Source organism: Chrysochloris asiatica, unplaced genomic scaffold (genome assembly GCF_000296735.1).
Source record: "Chrysochloris asiatica unplaced genomic scaffold, ChrAsi1.0 scaffold00014, whole genome shotgun sequence".
Lineage (NCBI taxonomy): Eukaryota > Metazoa > Chordata > Mammalia > Afrosoricida > Chrysochloridae > Chrysochloris > Chrysochloris asiatica.
This window is the reverse complement of record NW_006408532.1, coordinates 415,946-440,404: the sequence shown is the minus strand read 5'-3', so window position 1 is coordinate 440,404 and position 24,459 is coordinate 415,946. Positions and strand designations below refer to the sequence as shown.

The window sequence follows — 24,459 nt, the reverse complement described above, 5'->3', positions numbered from 1 at the left end:
AATGGCATGATACAAACAAAAGAGAAAAGGGGTTATCTAATAAGGAATACAAAGAAATGACAGCCAAATTTAATGACTGAATCTTCATTAGATCTTGGCTAGGAAAAAAAGTTACAAAAGACTTTACTTGGACATTTAGGGAAAACTGGATGTGAATTGTGTGCCATAAGTCACTGAATCCAGGTCAGATTTCTGGCATGTTATCATGGTATTATAGTTATGCTGCAGAACATCCTTGTCTTCAGGAAACACAGGTTCAAATATTTAGTAGGAAATTTTCATGAAATTTGTTACTTGTTTTCAAATAGTTCAGTAAAAAAAAATTGTGTGTGTGTGTGTGTGTGTGTGTGTGTGTGTGTGTGTGTAGGAAGAGAGAGGGGGAAGGGCACACAGAGAGACCAAGAGAAAGCAATGTGGAAGAATACTCATAGGCAAATTAAGTGAAAGTGATATAGGTGTTCATTGTATAGTATTTTCCCCAAATTTTTCAGTAGATTTGAGAGTTTTCAAAATCAAAAAGTGAAGGTAAAGTCTTTACTGAATGAATAAATGACACTAGAAAACCCCAGCTTATGTCAGGTTGACAGCAGAGAATACCAGAAAGCTGTATATTTGTGTTTTATTGACTATGTAAAGACATTTGAATGTGTGGATCATAACAAACTATGGATAACATTGCAGAGAATGGGAGTTCCAGAACACTTCATTGGGCTCACGGGGAACCTGTACAAAGAACAAGAGGCAGTAATTTGAACAGAACAAGGGAATACTACATGGTTTAAATTCAAGCAAGGTGTGTGTTAGGGTTATAACCTTTCATCATATTTATTTACTGGGTATGCAAAGCAAACAATTCAAGAGGCTGAACTATATGAAGAATAACACGGCACCAAGATTAGAGGCAGGCTCATTAACAACCTGCGATATGCAGACTACACTTTGCTTAATAAAAATTAAGAGGTCTTGAAGCAACTGTTGATGAAGATCAAAGAATACAGACTTCAGTATGGATTACAACTTAATGTAAAGTAAACAAAAATCTGCTGCAAAAGACCTGTTGGTAAAGTGTTAAAGAGCAAAGAAGTCACTTTGAAGACTAAGGTGTGCCTGACCCAAGTCATAATATTTTCAATTACCTCAAATAAGAAAGACTAAAGAAGAACTGAAGCAGCTGAATTATATTGAAAGAAATTATATTGGAGAATCCTATTGAAAGGACCTTGGGCTGACCGCCAGAACAACAAACAAATCTGTCTTGGAAGAAGTACAGCCAGAATGTTCCTCAGAAGCCAGGATAGCAAGTACTTTGTCTCACGTACTTTGAACATGTTATCAGATGTTATCAGAGGGGATCAGTGTAGGGGGAAAAGTAATCATACATGGTAAAGTAAAAGGTCAGAGAAAAAGAGGAAGACCCCCAAAGGAATGGATTGACACAGTGTCTACAACAATTGGGTCAAACAATAATTGTGAGGATGGCATAGAACTGAGCAGTGTTTTCTTCTGTTGTGCATGGGTATACTGTGAGTTGATGCCAATTCAACGGCACCTAACAACAACAAAGCAAACCAATCTCTCCACCTTCTTTTCATTCCAATGTATAAATCTCAAAACAAATATTAATCAAAATGACTACTTTAGAGAAGATAAAATATCCCCAAGGGTGCAACCAAGACTAACATCTACCCAATCTTCTTAGTAATAAAAAATGAAGTCTACTTTGTACTGGGAACATGGTGGTGCCATAGGATAAGCAGTGGACTGTGCAACACAAGGTCTGTGGTTCAAGCCCACCAGTGGCTCAATAAGAGAAAGATGAGGCTTTCTGCTCCCGAAAGGATTCACAACTTTGGAAACCCTATACAGAGTTGTTATGAGTTATAACTGACTTGTTAACACTTAACAACAGCTTTTGGCTGGTTTTCAATACAGGCATTATTCTCACTGTTTCTCATCAATGATGATATTACATTAATTTAAGGAAGCTTCCAAATGCAGGAGTTAAAATTCATGCTGAAGTGTCTAATCAATTCCAATATAAAACCATGCTCAAGTGAAAGGCTAATATAAATGGAAGCAGGCCATGTGCAGGTCTTAACAGAGACATAATTACTCACATGGAGAAGCAACACAGCAGCAAGAAATGACTGGCCCTGGCAATAGCCAATCTCTTCATCATACACAGAATAAGCCTGGGGAAAAAACACAGCCATGTGTAAATAAATAGTCACTTGAGGGTTACAGTTGTCCCACAGAGTCCTGAACATATAAATATCCCTATAGATACTACCCACAACCCACTTTGGTCAATGAATGATACTAACACCTCTCTCCAATTTCAATCTTTGCTGTTGTTAGTGATGTTGAGTTGGTTCCAACTCATAGTGATCCTATATATGGTTTCTGAGGAGTGGCTGGTAGATTTGAACCATTGACCTTGTGGTTAGCAGTGACCACACAACCTCCTGTGATCAAAGGGTAGGGAAGGTTAACCAAAATCTACTTCAGCACTAAAACACGGCTCTCATATTTCCTTATCTTTGCTCATGCTGCTCCTTTTGCATGGGATGTTTTCCCTCTTCTCTGCCTAAAAGACCCACTCCTCCGTTCAAGCCCCAAACATATTCCATTCCCCTAGAATTAATTCCTGTCTTCTCTGTGTTTCTATGGCACTTGACACACATACATGGGTGTTATACCACAATGCAGTTTAAACATGCATCTTCGCTACTAGACTGTGAGTTTCTTGAGGGCTGGGGTGATGTTCTATTCAACCTAGCCAGCACCTCACACACTGACTATAAATGTTATTCATTTTTCTTTCTGGGAAAAGTCTTTTGGCAAAGACGCCAAAAACATGATTCTTTCCACATGCCAATAATAACTTTTCTGATAAGAAAGATTACTCTGAAATCATTTGTGGGTTCCTCTGGAATTCTTATTTTCTATTTTTCTTGGCAAGAGATGATTACTGCCCATCTCCTCTGAACATTACCTTTAAAAGAATATTGACATCTAACATTCCTTATGGTTTGTTCTTTAGTTTTTTAGTTGCTTTTAAGAGTCTTATTTTTATGATTAATATTTATAGTTCCAATGTAAACTGTGATGAATGGGGAATCCCTATAGATTCAAGATGCATTTGCTTGTTGGACAAATTCATTTCTGGTGACACTCCTTTATTCTCCATTTATTTTTTTGCCTTTCTGTGACAAGGTTCCTCTGGGTTCCAAGAAAGCAATTTAGAATTGCCTATGTTTAGAATTCAGATCACTTAGCAAAAATGCAATACCAATGTTCACACAAGTTAATACACACACATTCATTTGAGTTTTATCATTGGATTTTGGTGAAACTTCAAAACACTTATGCAAGCAGCAATCAAGAAATCAAATGACATATGGCATTAGGCAAATATGCTGCACAAGACCTCTTTAAAGTATTCAAGATCAAAGATGTCAGTTTGAGGACTAAAGTATGCCTGACTCAAGTCATGGTTATTTTCATGGTAGTCTCAAATGACTGTGAAAGTTGGACAATGAATAAAGAAGACCATAGAAGAATTGATACATTTGAGTTACGGTGTTTGCTACCTTTGATTTTACAGTCTTCTTCTCTCCTTTTTTGCATTCTTGACCATTAAATACACATTAAACTTAGTAATTGATTTTTATAATATTTCAAAGAACCAAAACCACCTCCCACACCTCTTTTTGTTTGACAAGAGCATACCTTGCATATTTTATACAGGGAATCTTGTCCATCTCCTCCTGTGTCCTTAAAATAGTCATGTGCAGGAAATGTTCGATTAATATCCCGGGTGATAGCACTGTCCTGTGGAGACTCCTGTGGAAACGTAAGTGAAGAGGGTCTAGTGGTCAATCATACACCTTTTTGTTCTAAACAAGTAGAAAGCATTTACATTAACATGCTTTAAAATGGTGCTAGGACCTGAAACATGCTGAGACATACATGAACCTCAAAAACATTATAGTAAGTGAAATAAGTTGTCATCACAAAAAGGCAAATATGATACGGCTCTACTTATATGAAATAGGGGATGACAATGGCTCTGTAGGATAAGCACTGGGCTGCGAACCACAAGGTCATTGGTTCAAGCCCACGAACTGCTCCATGGGAGAAAGATGAGGTTTTCTGCTCCTGCAAAGATTTAAAGCCTAGGAAACCTTACACAGGCTTGCTATGAGTCAGCACCGACTTGACAGCACTTAACAACATATGAACTAGGCAAATGTACAGAAACCTAGGATTCCTGGTGTGGCACTGTAGGATAAGCACTTGACTGAAAGATCAGTTTGAACAGCAAGGTCTTCAGTTCAAACTCAACCAGCCGCTCCTCAGGAACCCTGAGTCAGAACCAACTTGATATTAACAACAATATAGATACCTAAGTCTTATTACTAGTTGCCACAGGTGGGGCACTGAGCTTCACGTTAATAGTGGTAGAATTGTTTGGGAAAGGAGTTGTGATGGTTGTACAATATGATGAATGTAATCAATGTCACTGAATTATAAATGCAAAAAATTATTGAATTGGTAAATGTTTTGCTGGATAGATTTTTAACACACACACTTGCCAGTTCATATATCTCTATGTCTATGCCCATAGTTACTGCTTCTTCAGAGACCAGCCATTCAAACCAAAGCAAAATCAAATGTAAGGGAAAAAAATATGAAAGAAAAGCAACTTGCTTCACTCCATATACTTCATGCTAAACTCCATCTCTTCTGCAAAGAAGTACAGCTGGTGACCTTTCTGAAGTAAGAAGTAAAATGTGCTATTTTCCATAGGAAAACACTCCAAGGAAGGAGGTAAAATGCTCCTGTGAGAAAAACTAGGAATAAAAACTGCCATTTTAATTGATCTTTTGGCATGAAGTCATGTGTGAAGCTCTCAAACAGACAAAAAGAATTCCCTTAATTGGGGTCTGTCCGAAGGGCAAATGTCGTAAAGCATACGCACAATAATTTATTTCATATGAACAACACTATACCATCAAATGCCAAGGAATGTAGCCCAACAAGTTATGGGGAAATGGTTCTTGCATTTGCCAATGGAGAAAAACTTTTTTATAATGAGTTACCTAAAAACTGAACAAATGTCAATAATGTCAGCAATTCTTCATAAAACACATCAGCATCCAGTTATTTCTAATATTTCCCTTGCTGAATTTTATTAGTTCATATGCTAAAACTAAAATACAGAAAGACGACATTCTATTTTAACAATTCATTATCTTCATAGCAAAGACAACAGAACAAGATTCTTCTTGGTGAGTCTACATCATATGTTTGGCATACCACCCAACAGTCTGATACTCCTATTTTAAGATGAAAAATCAAAGTGATATTCTTCTTTTGCCCAATCATTTCTATATAGCAGTTCCTGGAAACTAGCCTTTCAGGTAATAATGATCCCAGGGCCACAAATAGCTTATAGTTGTGGATTTTTACACTACCTCTAAGGCATATGTTATTTCTTAAACAATAAACCATTTATACTCTGAAATTAGTCAATCACAAAAGGATAACACTATATAAGATCAATATTGTTAAAAGTTAAGAAAAGGGTTTTTTTTTGTTGTTTTTTTCAATAAAGATGGTTATGGGGGGATTGAAATTATTCACGGGCTAGACACATGTTAATAAGTAGACACATGGTAACATAGGTGATTGGGTAGGTAATATTCAAGAGGAGGTTGGCAAGTAAAAGATGAAGATAGCAGGAGACACAGGAAGGCAAGCAAGAATTAAAGCCAAAAGAGGTAAATACTATTAACTGAAGGTACATAGAAGGGATTACAACCATTGTAATGAAGTAAAGTATAAAGTATTTGTTGAACGTAAAATTGATTATCTGTTCTATAAACCTTCATCTGCATATCACAGGTTGTTAATGAATCTTCCTCCAATCCTGATGCCATGTTTTTCTTCATGTAACCCAGCTTCTCGGATTATTTGCTCAGCATACAGGTTGAATAAGTATGGTGAAAGAATACAGCCCTGTCACACGCCTTTCTTAATTTTAAACCATTCAGTGTTCCTATGTTCTGTTCAAACAACTGCCTCTTGGTCTATGTACAGAAATAGACTTACAGTCTCAAAAACCCTGAGGAACAGCTCTACTCTGTCCTTTAGGGTAGATACTGAATTGGAATCGATTCAATGGCAGTGGATTTGGGTCTAGTTAACTTACCACATGGCTGTTACTTAATTTACTATGCCAATTTTCCTGTTGTGGGTTATAAACAAGATTCTGGTGTGGCACTGTAGAATAAGCACTGGACTGCTAACCAAAAGGTTGCTGGTTCAAATCCACTAGCCACTCCTTGGAAATCCTATACAGGGCTGTTATGAGTCAGAACCAACTCAACTGCACTTAACAACCATAAAGTAGAACAATATTCTTTGGGGGGAGGAGAGGATGGTTAAGAGTAAGAAGCAAGGGCTAGGGTTAGAATTTAGGACTATGGTTAACTCTAGGCTAGACCTAGGACTTTGTTTAGTGTTAGGGATAACAAGGGTTGGACTAGAGCTAGGAGTAAGGCTTGTTCTAGTTTTTAGGGTTATAGTCAGGTTTATTTTTTTCTTGAAATCTATATAATTTCCTCTTCATTTGGAACTTCTGTAACTACATTTTTCCCTCTTTTAAGTTATTTTTCTTGTTGCAACTCTATCTCTGGTTCTCTCTATTTTCAGTCTCACAGGTATGTTTTACTTTGAATACTCCTATATCTGGGCAGACTGGGTTATACTGCCATGTATATCAGTCTCAGGTTTTTGTCTGCTGTTGTTTGTTCTCTATTCAAAGAACTACCTTTAGTAATTTTTTGGGGGGTTGGTCTGGTTTTTACAAATTTTTAAAATTTGTTTATCTGAAAATTACTTACTTCCACCATCATATGTGATAGACAGTTTTGCTGGATATATAATTTTTGACTGCAATTTTTTTCTTTCAGAGTTTAATATATGTCATTCCATTTCTTCTTGCCTACTTGGTTTCTGCTGAGAAATCAGAGCTTAGTCTTATTAGTTCTCCTTTGTAGGTAACTTCCTTTTTCCTGATCTGTTCTTAGGATACTTTCCTTGTCTTTGGTTTTGGAAAGTTTGTAATAAGAAAGACATTATGTCTTGGTGTTTTTCTTTTGGGATCTATCTATCCTATTTGGAGTTAGTTCAATTTTTTTGTCTTTCATGTGTTAGGAAAGTTTTCTCCCAATAACTTCTGCACAATAGTCTATATGTTTGTATGTTTTCATCTCTTTCTACTCTGGAATTTCAATGACACCTAGGTTATTCCTTCTTGATAGTGTTCCACATAAATCTTAGGTTTTCTTTGTATTTTTGTTCTTTTCTCTAACTGTTCCCCTAGCACAGGAGTGGGGAATGTCTGGCTCACAGACCATAAAAGAACTGAGAAATCATTTGGTCTGGCCTTGCCAAGGCAAACATAGTTACAACCATTACATTGTTGTAGTTGTTAAGTGCTGTCTAGTTGGTTCCAACTCACAGCGACCCTGTACAGGGTTTCCAAGGGATGTCTGGTGAGTTTGAACCACCGACCTTGTGGTTCAATCCAACCTTTCAGTCCAGTACTTATCTTACAATGCCACACCATTATTGTCGTCGTCAAGTGCCTTAGAGTCAGTTCCGACTCATAGTGACTCTGTATTGGGTTTCCAAGGAGTGGATGGTGAGCTTGAACTGATGACCCTGCAGTTCAAATCGACCTTGCAGTCCAGTCTTTGCCACACCATTTAAGGTGAGTTAATTAAATGTTTGACCATATGTTGTTGTTGTTGTTATGTGCCGTGGAGTCGGTTCCAACTCATAGCGACCCTATACAGGGTTTCCAAGGCTGTAAATCTTTACAGGAGCAGAACACCTCATCTTTCTCCCGCGGAACAGCTGGTAGTTTTGAACTGCTAACCCTGAGGTTCGCAGCCCGATTCGTATATAGCAGGCTAATTTGTAAGCTGATTATGGTCTGTGAATGATGTTATAATATTTTGGCAGAAAAAAGGTTCCCCATCCCTGCTCTATCAGATGAATACTGACAGATTTTTCTTTGAGCTCAGTAAGGCTGCCGTCCAATGATTGGACAATTCCATCTTTTATGCCTTTTTAGTATACTGTCTTATTTCTGAAGTTGTCGTATTAATCTTCTGGCTTTCTAAATGCTATTTTGTATGGTTCCTTTTTTTTTTTTTCCTTCCTCCATTTATTTAGTCAGTTTGTTTCCTGAAATTTCTATAGTTTTGTCTATGTTTTCCTTGATGTCACCTGTAATTTTATTGATCATTCTTGCAATCTGTTGAAATTAGAACAATGATTCTTAAGGGGATAGTTTCCATAATCACTCCATTCCAACAAAGAGCCCATAATCCTTATTTTTCTGGATTTTAAATTACACTGCCAGTAATTTATGCACAACATTGGTACCGCTCCTACAGGAATTGTCCTGCTCTGTTTTGGTATGATCATTTATGTACTAGCGTCCTTCTAAGTTTATAAACAACTAAGAATTGTATTTTATTAAGAATAATATTTTAAAGGAAGAGAACAGTAGCTAGCAATCCTTTAGCCCTTGTTGTGTGACATTGTGCAAAGCACTTACATATAAAGTTTACTGACTCCCATTTTAACTCCAATGCATGGTTTGCTGAACCCACATGTTAAAAAAAAAAAAAAGGCACTGCCACATAGATATGAAGGGGCTTCAAAAGTTCATGAAAAAATGGAATTTCCCACAAACTTTTTGAAGCCCGCATTTTATACAAGTTAAGTCTAGAACATTTTATAAGTGCCAGAAAGTGAGGAAATGCTCCCTCCCCCGTCTAAATAAACAAGCCCATATGATGGAGGTATATCAAAGAAACACAGGAGTCAACTCAAAGAGCTCCCAATGGCCAAATCTGAAACAGTCTGAGCAGTAAAATAAATATAGTAGCATTGAACGAATAACCTAAAGTATCAACATCCATAAGTCCATATTTATATAAATAAATGATTGAGTATATAAGTAGGGGGAAGAGACAAATCTCCCATGCAAAAGAATTTACAAATAATTTATATCGATTCTGCTCTGGATATAATAAAAATGTCACTTTACCTCTATGGTCTTCTTCCCCAAAATCCATAACCTCATGAGAAAAACAAACCCCAATTGAGAGACAATCTACAAAACATTTGACCAGTCTTCCTCAAAACTGTCAAAGTCATCAAAAACAAGAAAAGTCTGAGAAGCTGTCACAGCCAAGAGGAGTCTAAGGAGACATGACAATTAAATGTAATGTGGCATCTTGGATGGGAATCTTGGAACAGAAAATGAGCATTAGATAAACACTAAAGAAATCTTAATAAAGTGTGGATTTTAGTTAATTAATAATATAGACTAAAATGAATGCCTCGTTAATTGTAACAAACCTACCATACTAATTCAAAATGTTAATAACAGGTGAAACTAGGAGTGGGTAAATGGGAACTCTATACTGCTTTTATAATAATCCTATAAATCTAAAACTTTTCTAAAATGAAATTTATTATTTTAAAAAAGGGATTGCCTCATTATACAAAATAAAAACATAGGTTGAGCACTTAAGCCACCCAAATTTATTCACAGAAATGGTTTGTATTTACTGTTGTTGTTGTTGTTAAGTGCCGTCGAGTCGGTTCCGACCCATAGCGACCCTGTACAGGGTTTCCAAGGGTTGTATTTACTAGGTACTCAATAAAAGTTGGATTGAATTTGAATACAAATGGTAAAATGAATTGTGGGTGTAAGTTCAATAGTACCATCAGAGAGAGGTTCTATTCACCTGACTGATCTCTAGGTCCCAATTCTTTAAGTGTTACTCTGTTAGTATACATGATCGGAAGCAATGGTGAGGCTTTCTTAGTTTCTTTAAAGGTTCGTCTGAAATAGTTTGTGCAGAGAAAAATCTAAAGAAGTAATATTTGTGTTATTTTCTTCTCATTTTGGTTTGAAGTTGTCTATTAGTTCCACCACAGTGGGTCTACATTCTATGTTTTTGGATGCCTATTTTTATACCTTACTGTGAGAATTGGCCCACTGAATAACTTCTCAGGATTAACAAGGTACTGGGAACTAGAGGAAACCCTTTGAACACACACCCTTTGTAAACTCAAGTTGAAAAATAGAAAGCTAAGAATGGCAGGAAGAAAAAGAAAGTACAAACAAAAAAATGCAGTGGAAGGCTGCCATGAGAAATAACCAGCATAGGGAAGAGTCTTACTCCCAAAGCTAGTTTGTTGCCTAAAGAAAAAATTGTACTTAGCATTAGTCCAGAGTGCTCCAAATGTAATCGTAATAGCTTCAAAAAACAAAAACACTACCAAAAACATTACTCCAATGCATTAGATGCATGTCCTATCTTTACAATACGTTTCATGGAAATAACTTTTTGTTTATTGTTATATATTCTGTTTTTAGCTACAGCTTGTCAAAAGTGATGCTAAGGACTCAATTTAAAAAAATACCCTAAATATATAGCATAAATATCCAAAAGAAGGAGAATAAAGTTCAAGGGATGTTTCACTTAAAAAAGAATATAAAAAAGTTGATTAAGAGATACCGCAATCAATGAGATAAAGCAAAATGTATATCAACTGTTGAATGTAAAACTGATGATCTGCTCTGTTAATTTTCATCCAATTAGCAATAAAAAGTTAAAAAGAGAATGAGAAAGAGAAAGAAATTAAAAATGAGGTCCTAAAACCTCCCCAAGGTAAGATCATTTATCTCTTATGTATATCATTTTTACCACTTGTAATTTAATTTTAAATGTTTTAGAAGTATAAGAATAGCTTAAGTTAAATGAGATAAGAAATGAAAATAAGACAAAATATGAAAATAGATATTCTTGAGTTTGTGCAAGGCCAATATTATCCTACTAAAATCTGCAAAATCGAAGTTTACTCCAAGTGCTCATGTTAAATCTCACAGCACTTCTAATTTAACAAAACCAAGAAAGATAGTAAGATAATAACAACTAAAATCATTTTGTCTCTTAAGATCAAACATTGTATTTGAGTTATGGGGAAAGCAATATACAGTCAGCAGGTTGGCAGAAGAGTAATGCAGGCAGGAGAAGACATGGGGAGGAGTGCAAGAGCAAATGGAAGAGAAGTAAATAGATGCATACACAATCCTACAATAACAATGGTGTATGGATAGATACGCAGGCTAAATGGGTGAAACTGGGAGACTGGTGGAAGTATATCCACAAATACAGTTCACACAAAGACAATGTTCTATACTGTACTTTGGTGAGTCGCAACGGGCATCTTAAGAGCTCATCAGGTTATCTAAGGTGCAACTATGGGTCTCTCCCATCTTTAGGAAAGACAACTGATGAATATTGAAGAAAACTGAAACAATTAGTCCAATGGACAATTAGTCCAATGGACTAATGGATCATGTGAACATTAGTCTCCATGACCCTGAGACCAAAACTAGATGGTGCCAGGCACTATGTTTAACTGCTCTGAAGGGGATCATATTAGAAGGTCCTGGATATAGTAGTAGAAAATGTGGAACAAAACTCAAAGACATACAAAAGACCTGGCTTACTGGCAGAACCCCAAGACTATGTCCCTTCAGGTCTGGACCTCAACTTACCCCTGCGACTCAATTTTTAGCCAAGCAGTAGATAGCCAGACATATAGAAGGGACAACAACACTAGTGAGGTAAGTACACACACTATATAATGGTCAACCATTCCAGATCAAAAGGGCAGATTTACTTAAGGACAAAATTCAGAAGGGTTGGGAAAAAAGTAAGAATGAAAAGGGGAAACAGGGAAGAAGTAGGAAACATAATGTTACATTGAAGAAATTATTATCACTGAGATGAAATGAAGTATATAATCTGTTGAATGTAAAATTGATGATTTGCTCTCTAACTCTTCACTCAATTTACAATAAAAAGTTAAAACAAAGTCAAACACTGTTGTTGTTGTTGTTGTTAAGTGCCGTCGAGTCGGTTCCGACCCATAGCGACCCTGTACAGGGTTTCCGAGGGTGTAAATCTTTACGGGAGTAGAAAGCCTCATCTTTCTCCCGCGGAGCGGCTGGTAGTTTCGAACCGCTGACCTTAAGGTTCGCAGCCCGATTCGTAACCACTACGCTACCCACATCTTAATAAATAATTCACAGGAATCCTAGCAAAATAAAAAGATGGTATGTAAAGTATTCTTAATATAACTTTAAAAATCAGACTTAAAGGTTACCATAAATTCTGACACTGTATGCAAAGTTTGTGTGCATCTCTGTAGAATGTTAAGCTTCCTGAGGGCTAAGACTTGTTTCATTCATGGGTATTTCTAACACCTGTAAGAGCGTCTGATTCATGGTTGTTGTTGTTAAGTGCCGTCGAGTCGGTTCCTTGTCCTTTCACAGAACTACCTTTAATATGAGACCCTGCTCAAAACAGCAACAACTGCTGTAGAACCTTGCATTTAGCTATATATACTGAGGACACCTCCTATAATATTACTCAGTGTTTCTTAAAAAATTATGTTTTTTCCCTAAAGAACTATATACATTGTTTTCCTCCTGGACAATGACCAAGTATCTGTTTTCACTTTGACCTCCAGGAAACTCAGAACAAAATTCACAGCCCAATCAAACATTACATAGATATCTGAGTCCTGGTGGTACAGTGGGTTAAGCATGGGTTAACTGACAGGTCGGTGGTTTAACACACCACCCACTCTTGGCAGGGAAAAGATGAGGCTTACAAAAATCAAATCCTAAAGAGCACTTCTACTCTATCCTATATGGTTACTATGAGTCATAATCAACTCATGACAGTGGGTTTGCTTTTAGTTTGGATATACTTATATTTTCCAAATCCTTATTTACTTATTTTTCTATTTTGCTGAATGATAAATATTCTAAGGTACCTTAATACCTTTGTAAATTGAAGTATAAAGCGAACTAAAGCATCCCAACTGAACTTCATTAGTCTAATCAATAAGAATCCTAGAAATAAGAATGATTGATGGGCTAACTTAGTACCGACAATACAGACAAAATACCACTCACTATCTTAAATCTAGTCTTCATGAACAAAATATAGGGGTGTCCATGCAAATACATTTTTACCTGACCCTATGTAACTAGCACCACAGCTCTTCAAGTTAGTACTTTCCTTTCAACTAAGAATCATGAAATCTCTTTGTCCTGAAGGGCTGTTCTGTGCTTCCCTATTAGTGCAATAGCCAGGAGCTTAGTGGAAACTGGATTTGGGAGTTACAGGCAGGATTTTTTAATTTATTCTGGTGATTTGCTCTTGGGTGCAAAATCCACAGTTTCTGTACAACTGCTATTTATTAGTACTTAACAACAGACTTTAAAAACTGAACCCAAAGACTTTATCTATAAAATTTTAAATAAATGAAATATTACAGTATTTACTATTTTAATTACTTTAATTAATATTTTACATTTTTACCCCCAAACTCCAACAGATTAAACACAGAGCAGGCTAGAATTAGATTTGCATGAATATGGAAGTAACTGAAGGCATTTTAGAATCTGGCCAAGACTAAAGCTGGACTTTGGACAAAAAATGCAGAAAAAGGAATTTAGGCTCTCTACTAAAGCACAATGTAATAAACATACTATAAACTCTAAGGCCAAACAGTTTTGGCTCTAAATACTGCCTCCTGCTCTCTTACTAACTTGCATGACCTTAGACAAGTCACTTATCTTGTCTGAGCCATAATATCCCTATCTGTAAAATACATGCAATGGATCCTGGCGTGCACAGTTTATAAGAAGTAAATAAGAGAATATGTGGAAAACTGGTAGCATAAAGTCTAGCACATCAGTGGTAACACCTTGACACCAAACTTGAGATTTATGGTAGTTGGCATATTTCCAACCTTGGAATAGAGACCAAGGGAAAAAATTTGTGTTTCACCGGCTTTCGGATGTTTGGGATTTAATGCCCTGTGGAGATCTGTAATTTTAGACAGTATGTAATTTAAAAATACATTTTTATTACCAACATCATAATTAATTTTGACCCTATAAATGTATACTAAAACCTGTGAAATTCAGAACGTGTAAAGTAGAAATCCACCAAAAAAGGAAAACTCAAATATTTTCCATTAAAAAAAAGCGACAGGAAAGTGGTAGGAATGAACTCTGTCAAAGAGAGAAAACCTCTAAGACCCAAAAATAAGTTCTGTTGAATTCAAGCTCTCCCAGGTTTCACTGTACGTTGTTGTTGTTAGGTGCCATTGAGTCGGTACCGTCTCATAATGACCTTATGCACAGCAGAACGAAACACTGCCCAATCCTGGGCCAACCTCACTATTGTTGCCACACTTGAGCCCACTGTTGCTGCCACTTGGCCAATACATTTCACTAGGGGTCTTCCTCTTTTTCTCTGATCCTCCACCTTACCAAACATGATATCCTTCTCTAGCAACTGGTCCCTCCTGACAATATGTCCGAAGAATGAGAGACAAAGGAAGATAAATCAGGTAGCAGAAAAACTGACACCTAGGCGTGGCGCTGTAAGATAAGCACTGGACTGAAAGATCAGTTTGAACCACAAGGTTGGTGATTCAAACTCACAAGCTGCTCCTTGGAAATACTATGGGTTGGAACTGACACTACGGCACGTAACAACAAATTACAAATGGTGCAGTATGGTTTTTGCTTTTTATTTTAAGTCTGTGAACTATGTTAACCAAAACACTGTGTAGCTAGGTCAATGTGAAATACCTTTGCTGATCATCTTTATTTAAAAATCTATTGTAACAAGCAAATATTAGTTTGGGTTTCTCTATTAACATGGTCTCATTTCATAAGGAGCTCTTCCATTTCAGGATAATCAAAGAACCATAATAACCTCAAATGCCTCTAATCCTGCTTTACACTTTTCCCTTCTCAATAAAGAAAACACTTACTCTAAGACAATGTGTAACAAAATGTTAGCCATGTACTGTCATCAATGAAGTGCCACCACAGAATCTTTTATTACAGAAATGAGACTTCATGCAATAGCTAGCTCCAGAAATGTTTGTCAAATAATTATTCTAACTCTAATTTGTTGTTTTTAAGGGCTGTCAAGTCGGTACCAACTCTATCAACTCTGTATAGGGTTTCTGGGACTGTAACTCTTTGTGAGAACAGAAAACCTCACCCTTTTTCCCATGGAGCTGCCGGTGGGATCAAACTACTGACCCTGGTTGTGATATGCAGTCCAATGTTTATCCTACAGAGCCACTGTGCTCCTAACTCTAATACATATACTAAATGTGCTCCATTATCTGAGCAGTTATTTATTTATTATGCTGGGTTTACAGCATGCACTGTAATAAGAAAAAGTAGATGATCTCCTTAGGGGGGAAAAAAAAACAAGACTGTTTAATAAAACAATGCTATCACATTGCTTCAATCCAAATATGGCATTATAGTGCCATTCTAAAAATAAATCTGAGTCCCATGTGATATGTAGCCCTTTAGCTATGTTCATTTCCTTTTAGGGCCCAAGTTTCCCACAGGAAAATTAGTCAACGTTTGGCAAAACTGTTTCAAATCATGTATAGATAAGGCATAAATGTTAGCTGCACTGACTGTCCACCTTTTCCTGCTTTGCTATTGTTGACTCTCCTTGACAGCAATCCATCATGGACGCTTAAGAAACAGGCTCAAGAACTGTTACCTGACCAAAGTAAACAACAGAGGGTCAGTTTTGAATGGTATGGTGGTGGTGACTGGGAGTAATTTATGAGTCAGCTAAATTAGAAGACACAAAATTATATATAAAACCATGGTCTGATAACTGTAATGACTTCCAAATACTTTTAATATTATTAATTAGAACTCCGTATCAAATGTCCAGCTTATTACAGCTTAACACTAATTATATTGTTTGACTTAATATTATTTGCTGACATTTTATAAAAGCATTATGCACTAAGAATAAAACCTTATAACAATACACAAAGAAAGGACATAAAGCAACAGGTTTTTAAATTTTTTTGGTTCTTTTTTTTTTTTTTATTAACTTTTTATTGTGTTCTGAATGGAACTTTACTGAGTAAATTAGTTTTATGCTCAACAATTCAGACGTATTTTGCTTCATGACATTGATTGCCAATCCCCAAAATGTAACAGCACTCTCTCTCTCTCTGCTTCTTCCTTGTACTTACCATTAGAGTTCTTCTTTCCCTTTCTACCATCTAAGCTTTATCTTTGGGCAAAAGCTGCTTTTATGAACTTTTTTTGACCGTTCTAAGGTGAGTTTTTTTTTTTTTTTCAGATATATACTCTGAGTTTCAGGTATTTAACTTAATTATGTATTTTACATAGCTTTTCAGACTTAAATAATGTAACTAAGTATTTTTCTACTGACCAAAAAGTCAGAAAATTTCAGCACCTAAGAAAGAATCCCAGCCAATGTCAGTAAGTGTGTATGCAGTAATAAAAGGTCTATAGAGATTCTTTATGGGATCTCCTAGAATTAAAGGATTTTTATGTGTTTTTACTTAAAATTCTTGGGAAACTACAACTTTAAGTGTTATTGGACTTCATCAACAAAGCGAAGAGACAACCTACAGACTGTGAGAAAATGTTGGGGATATTTATTGCAGCATTATTCACAATCACCAAAAGGTGGGAACAATCTATATGTTCATCAACAGATGAATGGATAAACAAAATCCATTCATAATACATTGGAATATTATTCAGCCATAAAAGACAAAGATTTATGTTCTCACTTATATGAAATACATAGACTAGGCAAGTGGACAGAGACCACTTAATGTGCCTTGCACCAGGTCTTGCAGCTAGCAAGTGACAGAGCTATGACTCAAACTCATAATCTGTCTGCCTCTTAAGTACATATTTTAACTCACTGCACATTAAGTGGTCTCTTTATTCCTGAAGTAGACAAATGGGCCCTCTTCATCTGGACTTTGAAACTTAAAGTATCTTTCCCACATTTTTATTTTCTTCCTAAAACCAACTAATTTTTAAAGTTTAAAGAGACACTTCTTTACCACTTGGGACCACAAATTTCCTTTCCATTTCCAAACTATTAGAGTTCTCACTGTAGATGCCAATGATTAGCTCCTTGACGAACTTTACCTAAATATTAAAGATTTACACCCTCAGAAACCCTGTACAGGGTCACTATGGGTCGGAACCGACTGGACGGCACTTAACAACAACAATGTATATCTTAATGTCCAAGAAAGGAGTTCTTGTAGCACAGTGGTTACGAATCGGGCTGTGAACTGCAAGGTCGGCAGTTTGAAACTACCAGCTATTCCACGGGAGAAAAATGAGGCTTCCTGCTCCCGTAATGATTTATAGCCTCGGAAACCCAGCACAGGGTCACTATAAGTCAGAACCGACTCCACATCACATAACAACAACAACAACGTCCAAGAAGTTGTATGGATCTAACCCTCCTGCAGAACATACTAGAAGTAGGAATAAGTACATAAAGCATTAATTTGAAAGCAATGGAGTAAACCATCATTGGCAGGACTTGAGGGGTTCCCTGTGAGAGGAAGCTCACCACTCAGCTCCACATTTCCCCATAGCTGTTCCTCTCAAATTTTAAGAGCCAATTTGCAACAGAAACTGAAAGTCACTGGGAGATTCTGGCTACTATGTGACAAATAATAATAGTAAGAACCATTTATTGAGCTTCTACAATGCACTAAGCGCAATTCTAAATAGTATAGATACAAGGCAGTATCATATTTTCATGATAATTCTAATGAAAGGATATTATCCCATATAACAGTAAAAAACAAAGGGCTAAAGACACTGAAGACAGGGATCCTTCTGAAGTTCAGAAGATTAAATTAAATAATAAATTGCCAAAACTAGGATGAATTTTTGCTTTATGGTATCTCCAGCGCTCCATAGGTTATAACACACACACTCCCCAATACAATTTATCATGTTAACATAACCTAAGTAGGAATGTCTCCTATTCTTAACAAGGGTAATGTCATGAAAGAGAACTTCTTATATTATAAAGACGTTTAAGTCAAATTCTGCTCTCTAGGGGGTGGGCAATCAAGTCAGAAATCCAAAAATGTCCTTAAAACTTTTTTGGGAGGACCAATTATAAATGCAGAGTCGTAGTAGTATAGTGGATTAAGTACTAGGCTGCTAACCACATGGCCAGCATTTCAAATCTACCAGTTGTGGTCCTTGGGAGAAGGATGAGGCATTCTATTCCAGTAAAGATTTACAGACTTGGAAACCCTACACAGGGTTGCTATGAGTTGGAACTGATCCCACGATACAGAACCGTCACCACCAACTATAAATGGCTTTGGTAGTAGAGGTTTCCTCAGTTTTTCTGGAAACATTTTCAGAAATAGATCATACTTTAAAAAATATTGTAGCTTTTAGAGCTGCGAGCAGGACCCTACCACCCAGAGAAGCAGTGACCCTAGAGATGGAGGCAGAGACGATGACATGGAGAGATTGAGCGGCTAGGGAATTTAGTCACAGAGAGGGAGAAGGGCTCTGTGCTGAGAACCTGGGGGCAGGCTTGCAGGGTATACCCTTTGGTTGTTTGATGATGCAAGGAGGAGACTGTAACCATGGCAATGAAACAATATACGATAGGATGAATGTAAAACTAATGTTCTCCCATGTAAACTATCACATAATTCACAATAAAACATTTATATATATATATAGTAGCTTTTGCTTTCTCCCTGAGAAAGCATATTCAATTCTAATTCAATTCAGTAAGTATTTGTTGAAAGCTCAGAGACACAGAATGAAAAGTTTTACTTTTGAGATTTTCCTTTTGTAACAAGCCTATAAATCTGTCATAAAGTGACTACAATCAGTAATTTAACTTAAAGATGTACTTTTTATTTTCAAAGGGCTTGCTCATGCCCTGGTGGCATAATGGTTAAGTGTTTGGCTGCTAACCAAAAGGTCAGTACTTTGAACCTACCAACTGCTCTAAAAGAAAAATACGTGGCAGCCTGCTTCCATGAAGATTTACAACTTTAGCAACCCTGTAGTACAGTTCTACTCTATTTCATAGGGTTGCTAAGTGTCAGAATCAACTAGAAGGTACTGGGGATTTGGGGGTTCCACAGGGTCAGTGGTTCAAACTCAGCAGATGCTCCTCGGAAACCCTATACTGAGTCACGATGAGTTGGAACTGACTGAAAGGCACTTAACAACAACAGTAACATGTCATATGTTTGTTAATTTTGTGTCATCCTGTCAGGGTCTTTTGTCTATTGATCCTGTGAATTCCTTTAATTCTGTCCACCTGGATAGTTTATGTCAATCGGATTAAAAGGATGTGCACATAGAGGTGGGGAGTAGAACTATCTGAAATTCTACTCTACCATATAGCCATGTCCATCTCATAGGTTATTTCCTATAGAAATCCCAACTCCTTATCTAGGAATATATAACTCTGCATTTCTCTCATAACATCAGCTCTTGTATTATAGACACTTGTGTACCAGTATACCCACAGGCAATTTTATATAGACACGCTGTGAGTCAAAACTGACTTGACAGCACTTAACAATTATAACATGTGTATGTACGCACACTCATTTCTTTTCATGTATTTCTTTCCACAGTGTCAAAGACAGTGTCAAAGATCATGCTTACCACAAGACATTTTATCTTCTCTTGGTAAAAACCAAAAATTTAAAAGTTGGAAAAGATCCAAACAAAAACCTGGGGAGAGGGGGCCAGTTTTATAGTACTAATGCACAGTTTCCACAACCATAAGAGGAACAATACTGCATTTGCTGATTTTACTAGAAACATAAAATGAGATACTGAATAAGAAACTGCTCTGTAAAAGGCAGTAGGTAATAGAGTGTTATTATGCCCCCGTCTCCTACTTTAGTAATAGCCTCTCCCCTTATACTTTCTCCCTAGTTTCCTTTTACTACAGTAGACGCTTGTATGCCTTTTCCTAAATGCAGTCTATACTATTCATGAAAATAATGTACTTATGTAGTTGTAGGGAGTCCTGGGGTGGTGCTATGGGATAATGTTCTGGACTGCAAAGTCAGTTTGAACCACAAGGTCAGCAGTTCAAGCTCACCAGTAGCTCCTTGGAAGCCCTATACAGGGTCGCTATGGGTCAGAAGTGACTCAATGGCATTTAACAACAACAACAACAAATGTAGTTGTAGAGTCCTGGTGTGGTGTTGTAGGATAAGTACTGGACCAAAAGGTCAGTTTGAACTGCAAGGACAGCGGTTCAGGTTCACCAGCCTTTCCTTGGAAAACCTACATTGGATCACTATGAGTCGGAACTGACTCAACAGCACATAACAGTATCATCAGTCGTATCAAATTCGACAGCATTTAAAACCAATGTCGTTCTAAATGTCAAATTATACAAAATTTAGCCGACTCCTCACTTCTTACACCCTAACTTCTCTATTTGCCAGAGACAACTATTTCCTTCTCTCTCTCTCTCTCTCTCTCTTTTGTCCTTTCTTTTGGGTGTTTTTGCTTTTAGGAATTATCTTCAGACTTTCTTGTATCAAAGATGGTACTGTAACTCTGTTAATACATCACACACACACACACACATTTCCCTTTACCACAGTCTTTCAGCATAGTCTCACTACAAATTTTGGGTTAAATCAATACTGATAATAATTAAGCCACAAAGTGTACTACAATTACATTTATTTTCTTCTTCAATTTTCTCTGTTTTCATGCAGTTATTGTCTGGTTGGTTTGGTTTTCATTTTGATGCATCTGTCAACACTTCCCACCATTCGTCTGTCAATCTGTCATGTCATACTGTAGTGACTTGTGTGTTGCTGTGATGCTGGAATCTATGCCACCAATATTTTAAATACCAGCAGGGTTTCAGCTGAGCTTCCATAGTAACAGACTAGGAAGAAGGAAAGGTGGGCTATTTTGAATGTTTAGCCAATGAAAACCTGATGAAAAGCAAAAGAATACTGTCAGATATAGTGCCCGAAGATGAGCCCCTCAAGTTGGAAGACATTCAAAATATGACTAGGGAAGAGCTGCCTCCTCAAGGCAGGTGACTGTGATGACGTGAATGGACTAAAGCTTTCAGGGCCTTCATTTCGGGATGGGACACAACTCAGAATGAGGAGAAACAACTGTAAACATCCATTAATAATCAGAAAGTGCAATGTACAAAGTATGAGTCTAGGAAAACTTTAAATTGTCAAAAACGAAATGGAATGCATAAAGATCAATATCCTATAGGCGTTAGTGAGCTAAGATGGACTGGTATTGGCCATTTTTAAGTCTGACAATTATATTGTTTACTATGCTGGGAATGACAAATTGAAAAGGAATGGTGTGGCATTCATCATCAAAAAAAAAAATTTCAAGATCTATTTTGAAGTATAAAGTTGTCTGTGGTAAGATAATATCTATACACCTAACAAGGAAGACCAGCTAATACCACTATTATCCACATTTACACACCAACCACGAAAGCCAGTAAGAATGAAACTTTAGAATTCTATCAACGTCTTTAGGTGTAACATTGATGAAACATACAGTCAAGATGTACTGAGAATTACTGGTGATTGGAATGCAAAGGTTGGAAACAAACAAGGATCAGCAGTTGGAAAATACGTTCTGAGTGATAAAAACCATGCTCGAAATCACATAATAGAATTTTTCAAGACCAATGACTTCATTGCAAATACCTTTTTTTAAACAACATTCAGAGACAATTACACACATGGACTTCATCAGATGGAATACAGAGAAATCAAATTGATGAAACTGGTGGGAAGAGATGGTGGAAAAGCTCCATGTCATCAGCCAAAACAAAGCTTGTGCACACTGTGGAACACACTATCAATTATTCATATGCAAGTTCAGGCTGAAGCCGAAGAAAATCATAAGTTCACAGGAGCCAAATATGACCTAGAACACATCCCACCTGACTTTAGAGATCATCTCAAGAACAGATTTGATGCATCAAACACTAGTGACTGAAGACCGGGAGAGTTGGAGGATGACATGAAGATCATCATATAGGAAGAAAGCCAAAGGTCATTAAGAAAGAAGGAAAATACCAAAACTGATAACATGCAACTAAATTTTGCTAGAAATAATTCAAAAATGGCTACAACAGTATATTGACAGGGAACTGCCTGAGGTTCAGCTGGATTCAGACAAGGATGTGGAACAAGGGATATCACTGCTGATGTCAAGTGGATCTTGGCTGAAAGCAGAGAATACCAGAAAGATGTTTACCTCTGCTTTATTAACTATGCAAAGGGTTTCAATTGTGTGGATCATGACAAGCTATGGATAAACTGTGAAGAATAGTTTTCCAGAATACTTATGAAGAATCTGTACATAAATAAAGAGGGAGTTGTTTGAAAAGAACAACTCAATGGTTTAAAATCAGGAAAGGTATGTGCCATGGTTGCATTTCCTCACCATATTTATTTAATCTGTATGTTGAGCAAGTAATCTGAAAAGATTGATTGTATGAAGAAGAACAGGACATCAGGATCGGAGAAAGATATGCAGATGATACAACCTTGCTTGCTAAAAGTGAAGATTAGAAATACTAATGAAGATCAGGGACCGGACCTTCAGTATGGGTTGCACCTCAATAAAAAAGCAAAAATCCTCACCAATGGACCAATAAATAACATCAAGATAAATGGAGAAAAGATTCAAGTGGCAAATACTTCATTTTGTTTGGATCCAGTATCAACACTAATTGAAGCAGAAGTCAAGAAACCAAGAGATGCATTGCATCAGGCAAATCTGCACACCTCTTTAAAATGTTCAAGAGCAAAGATGTCATTCTGAGCACTAAGATGTGCCTGACCCAAGTCATGGTATTTTCAACAGCCTCATTTGCATGTGAAGGTTGGACAATGAATAAGGAAAACCTTAGAAGCATTGTTTCATTTGAATTATATATAGTGTTAGCAAAGAATATTAAAAGTATGATGGACTGCCAGAAGAACAAACAAATATATGTTGGGAGAAGTACAGCCAGAATGTCTCTTAGAAGTCAATATGGCCAGACTTCATCTCTCATACTTCAGATATACTATTAGGAAGGACCGATTCCTGGAGGAGGACACCATGCTTGGTAAAGTGGAGGGTCAGTGTAAAAGAGGAAGACCTGCAGTGACTGGTACAGTGGTAGAAACAATGACTGTGAGGATGGCGCAGGGCTGGGTAGTGCTTCACTGGGTCACTATGAACCGACTCGACAGCACCTAACAACAACAACAACACCACTTCTTCCCCTACAAATCTGACAGCACTTTACAAACCTCTCTCACTATGGTCAAAACCTCAATTATTTTTTTCCTAGAGACATACGCACAAGCGACTCCTCAGAAACCCTATACAGGGTTGCTATGGGTCTGAACCAACTCAACAATGCTAGACAACAACAGAGACATACCATCTAGTGCATTCCTTCCTCCTGTTCCAATTTGGTTAAGCTGCTTTCTAGCCATCTTCCCACAGCTTTCCTTCCCCATCACTAGAGAATTCTCTTCACCTCTTGCTTTGTTAGAGTCCCTGTGTTTCCTGGGTTCTGTATGTTCTTCTTTCTTGGTTTCATCCCTCTTTCGAGAGGAAGTGTTATCTTTCAGTAATTTCTTGAGAACGTATATAAGACAGATAAATACTGAAACCCTTCATATCCCAAAATGTGTTTCTTTTATCCTCCTTCTTGAATGATAGTTTGGGCATAACATTCTTTTAATGGATACAAAATCTTTTAACGAATTTTAGATACAATACGATTTTTTTTGGAAATTTTTTTCTGCAAACTGTATTGTCTGTTTCCTCCAATTTCCTTTGTTTTGTACTCTGTATTCTATGTGAGAAGTTCTTCTTAAAAGTCCAATGATATCTGGCTGGCAATTAATATTTAAAGAGAGGCAGTAAAAAATTAATTGGCATTTCTATATGGTTGGGTAGGATTTGTTGACTACTGAATAACATCCTGAGGCCATTAGGAAGATAACGTGGACCCTCATATGTCAGTCCTCTGAATGGACTCCACTTATTTCCTGCTGACAGGGTTTAAGGTTGGCTAAATGTGCACTATACGATAACCACTGGACTGCTAACCACGTGGTCAGCGGTTCAAACCCACCACTGCTCCTTTGAAACCCTAAATAAGGGTCGCTATGAGTTGGAACAATTAGCACTTAACAACAAGAGCATTCTAGAAGTGAAGTGGGACAAAAGGGCTGAATATGCAGACTGTCTCTTGAAAATCAGTTTCAACAAGACACCTTAGTTCCATCCTCATCCATGCTTGGAGTCCAGAATGTCTATGATTTCAAAGAGAAAACCTCCCATCTTTTGTTGGGGATGGTAAAAAACAGTCACATGCTTGGGTCAACTAAGGATATGGATCAGAATGGGGTAAAATGGGAGAC

The 24,459-nt window shown here is 37.0% G+C and overlaps 1 protein-coding gene across 2 annotated transcripts in view; it reads right to left on the bottom strand.

Moving 5' to 3' along the window:
• RABGAP1 (RAB GTPase activating protein 1) overlaps window positions 1-24,459 on the bottom strand; it is a 174,012-nt gene that overhangs the window by 41,792 nt on the left and 107,761 nt on the right. For both annotated transcript variants that reach the window (XM_006834741.1, XM_006834742.1), the window contains 2 exons: window positions 3,733-3,846; window positions 2,118-2,192 (listed from right to left, as the gene is read on the bottom strand). In XM_006834741.1, coding sequence (XP_006834804.1) covers window positions 2,118-2,192; window positions 3,733-3,846 — 189 coding nt within the window. The remainder of the gene's footprint in view (window positions 1-2,117; window positions 2,193-3,732; window positions 3,847-24,459) is intronic.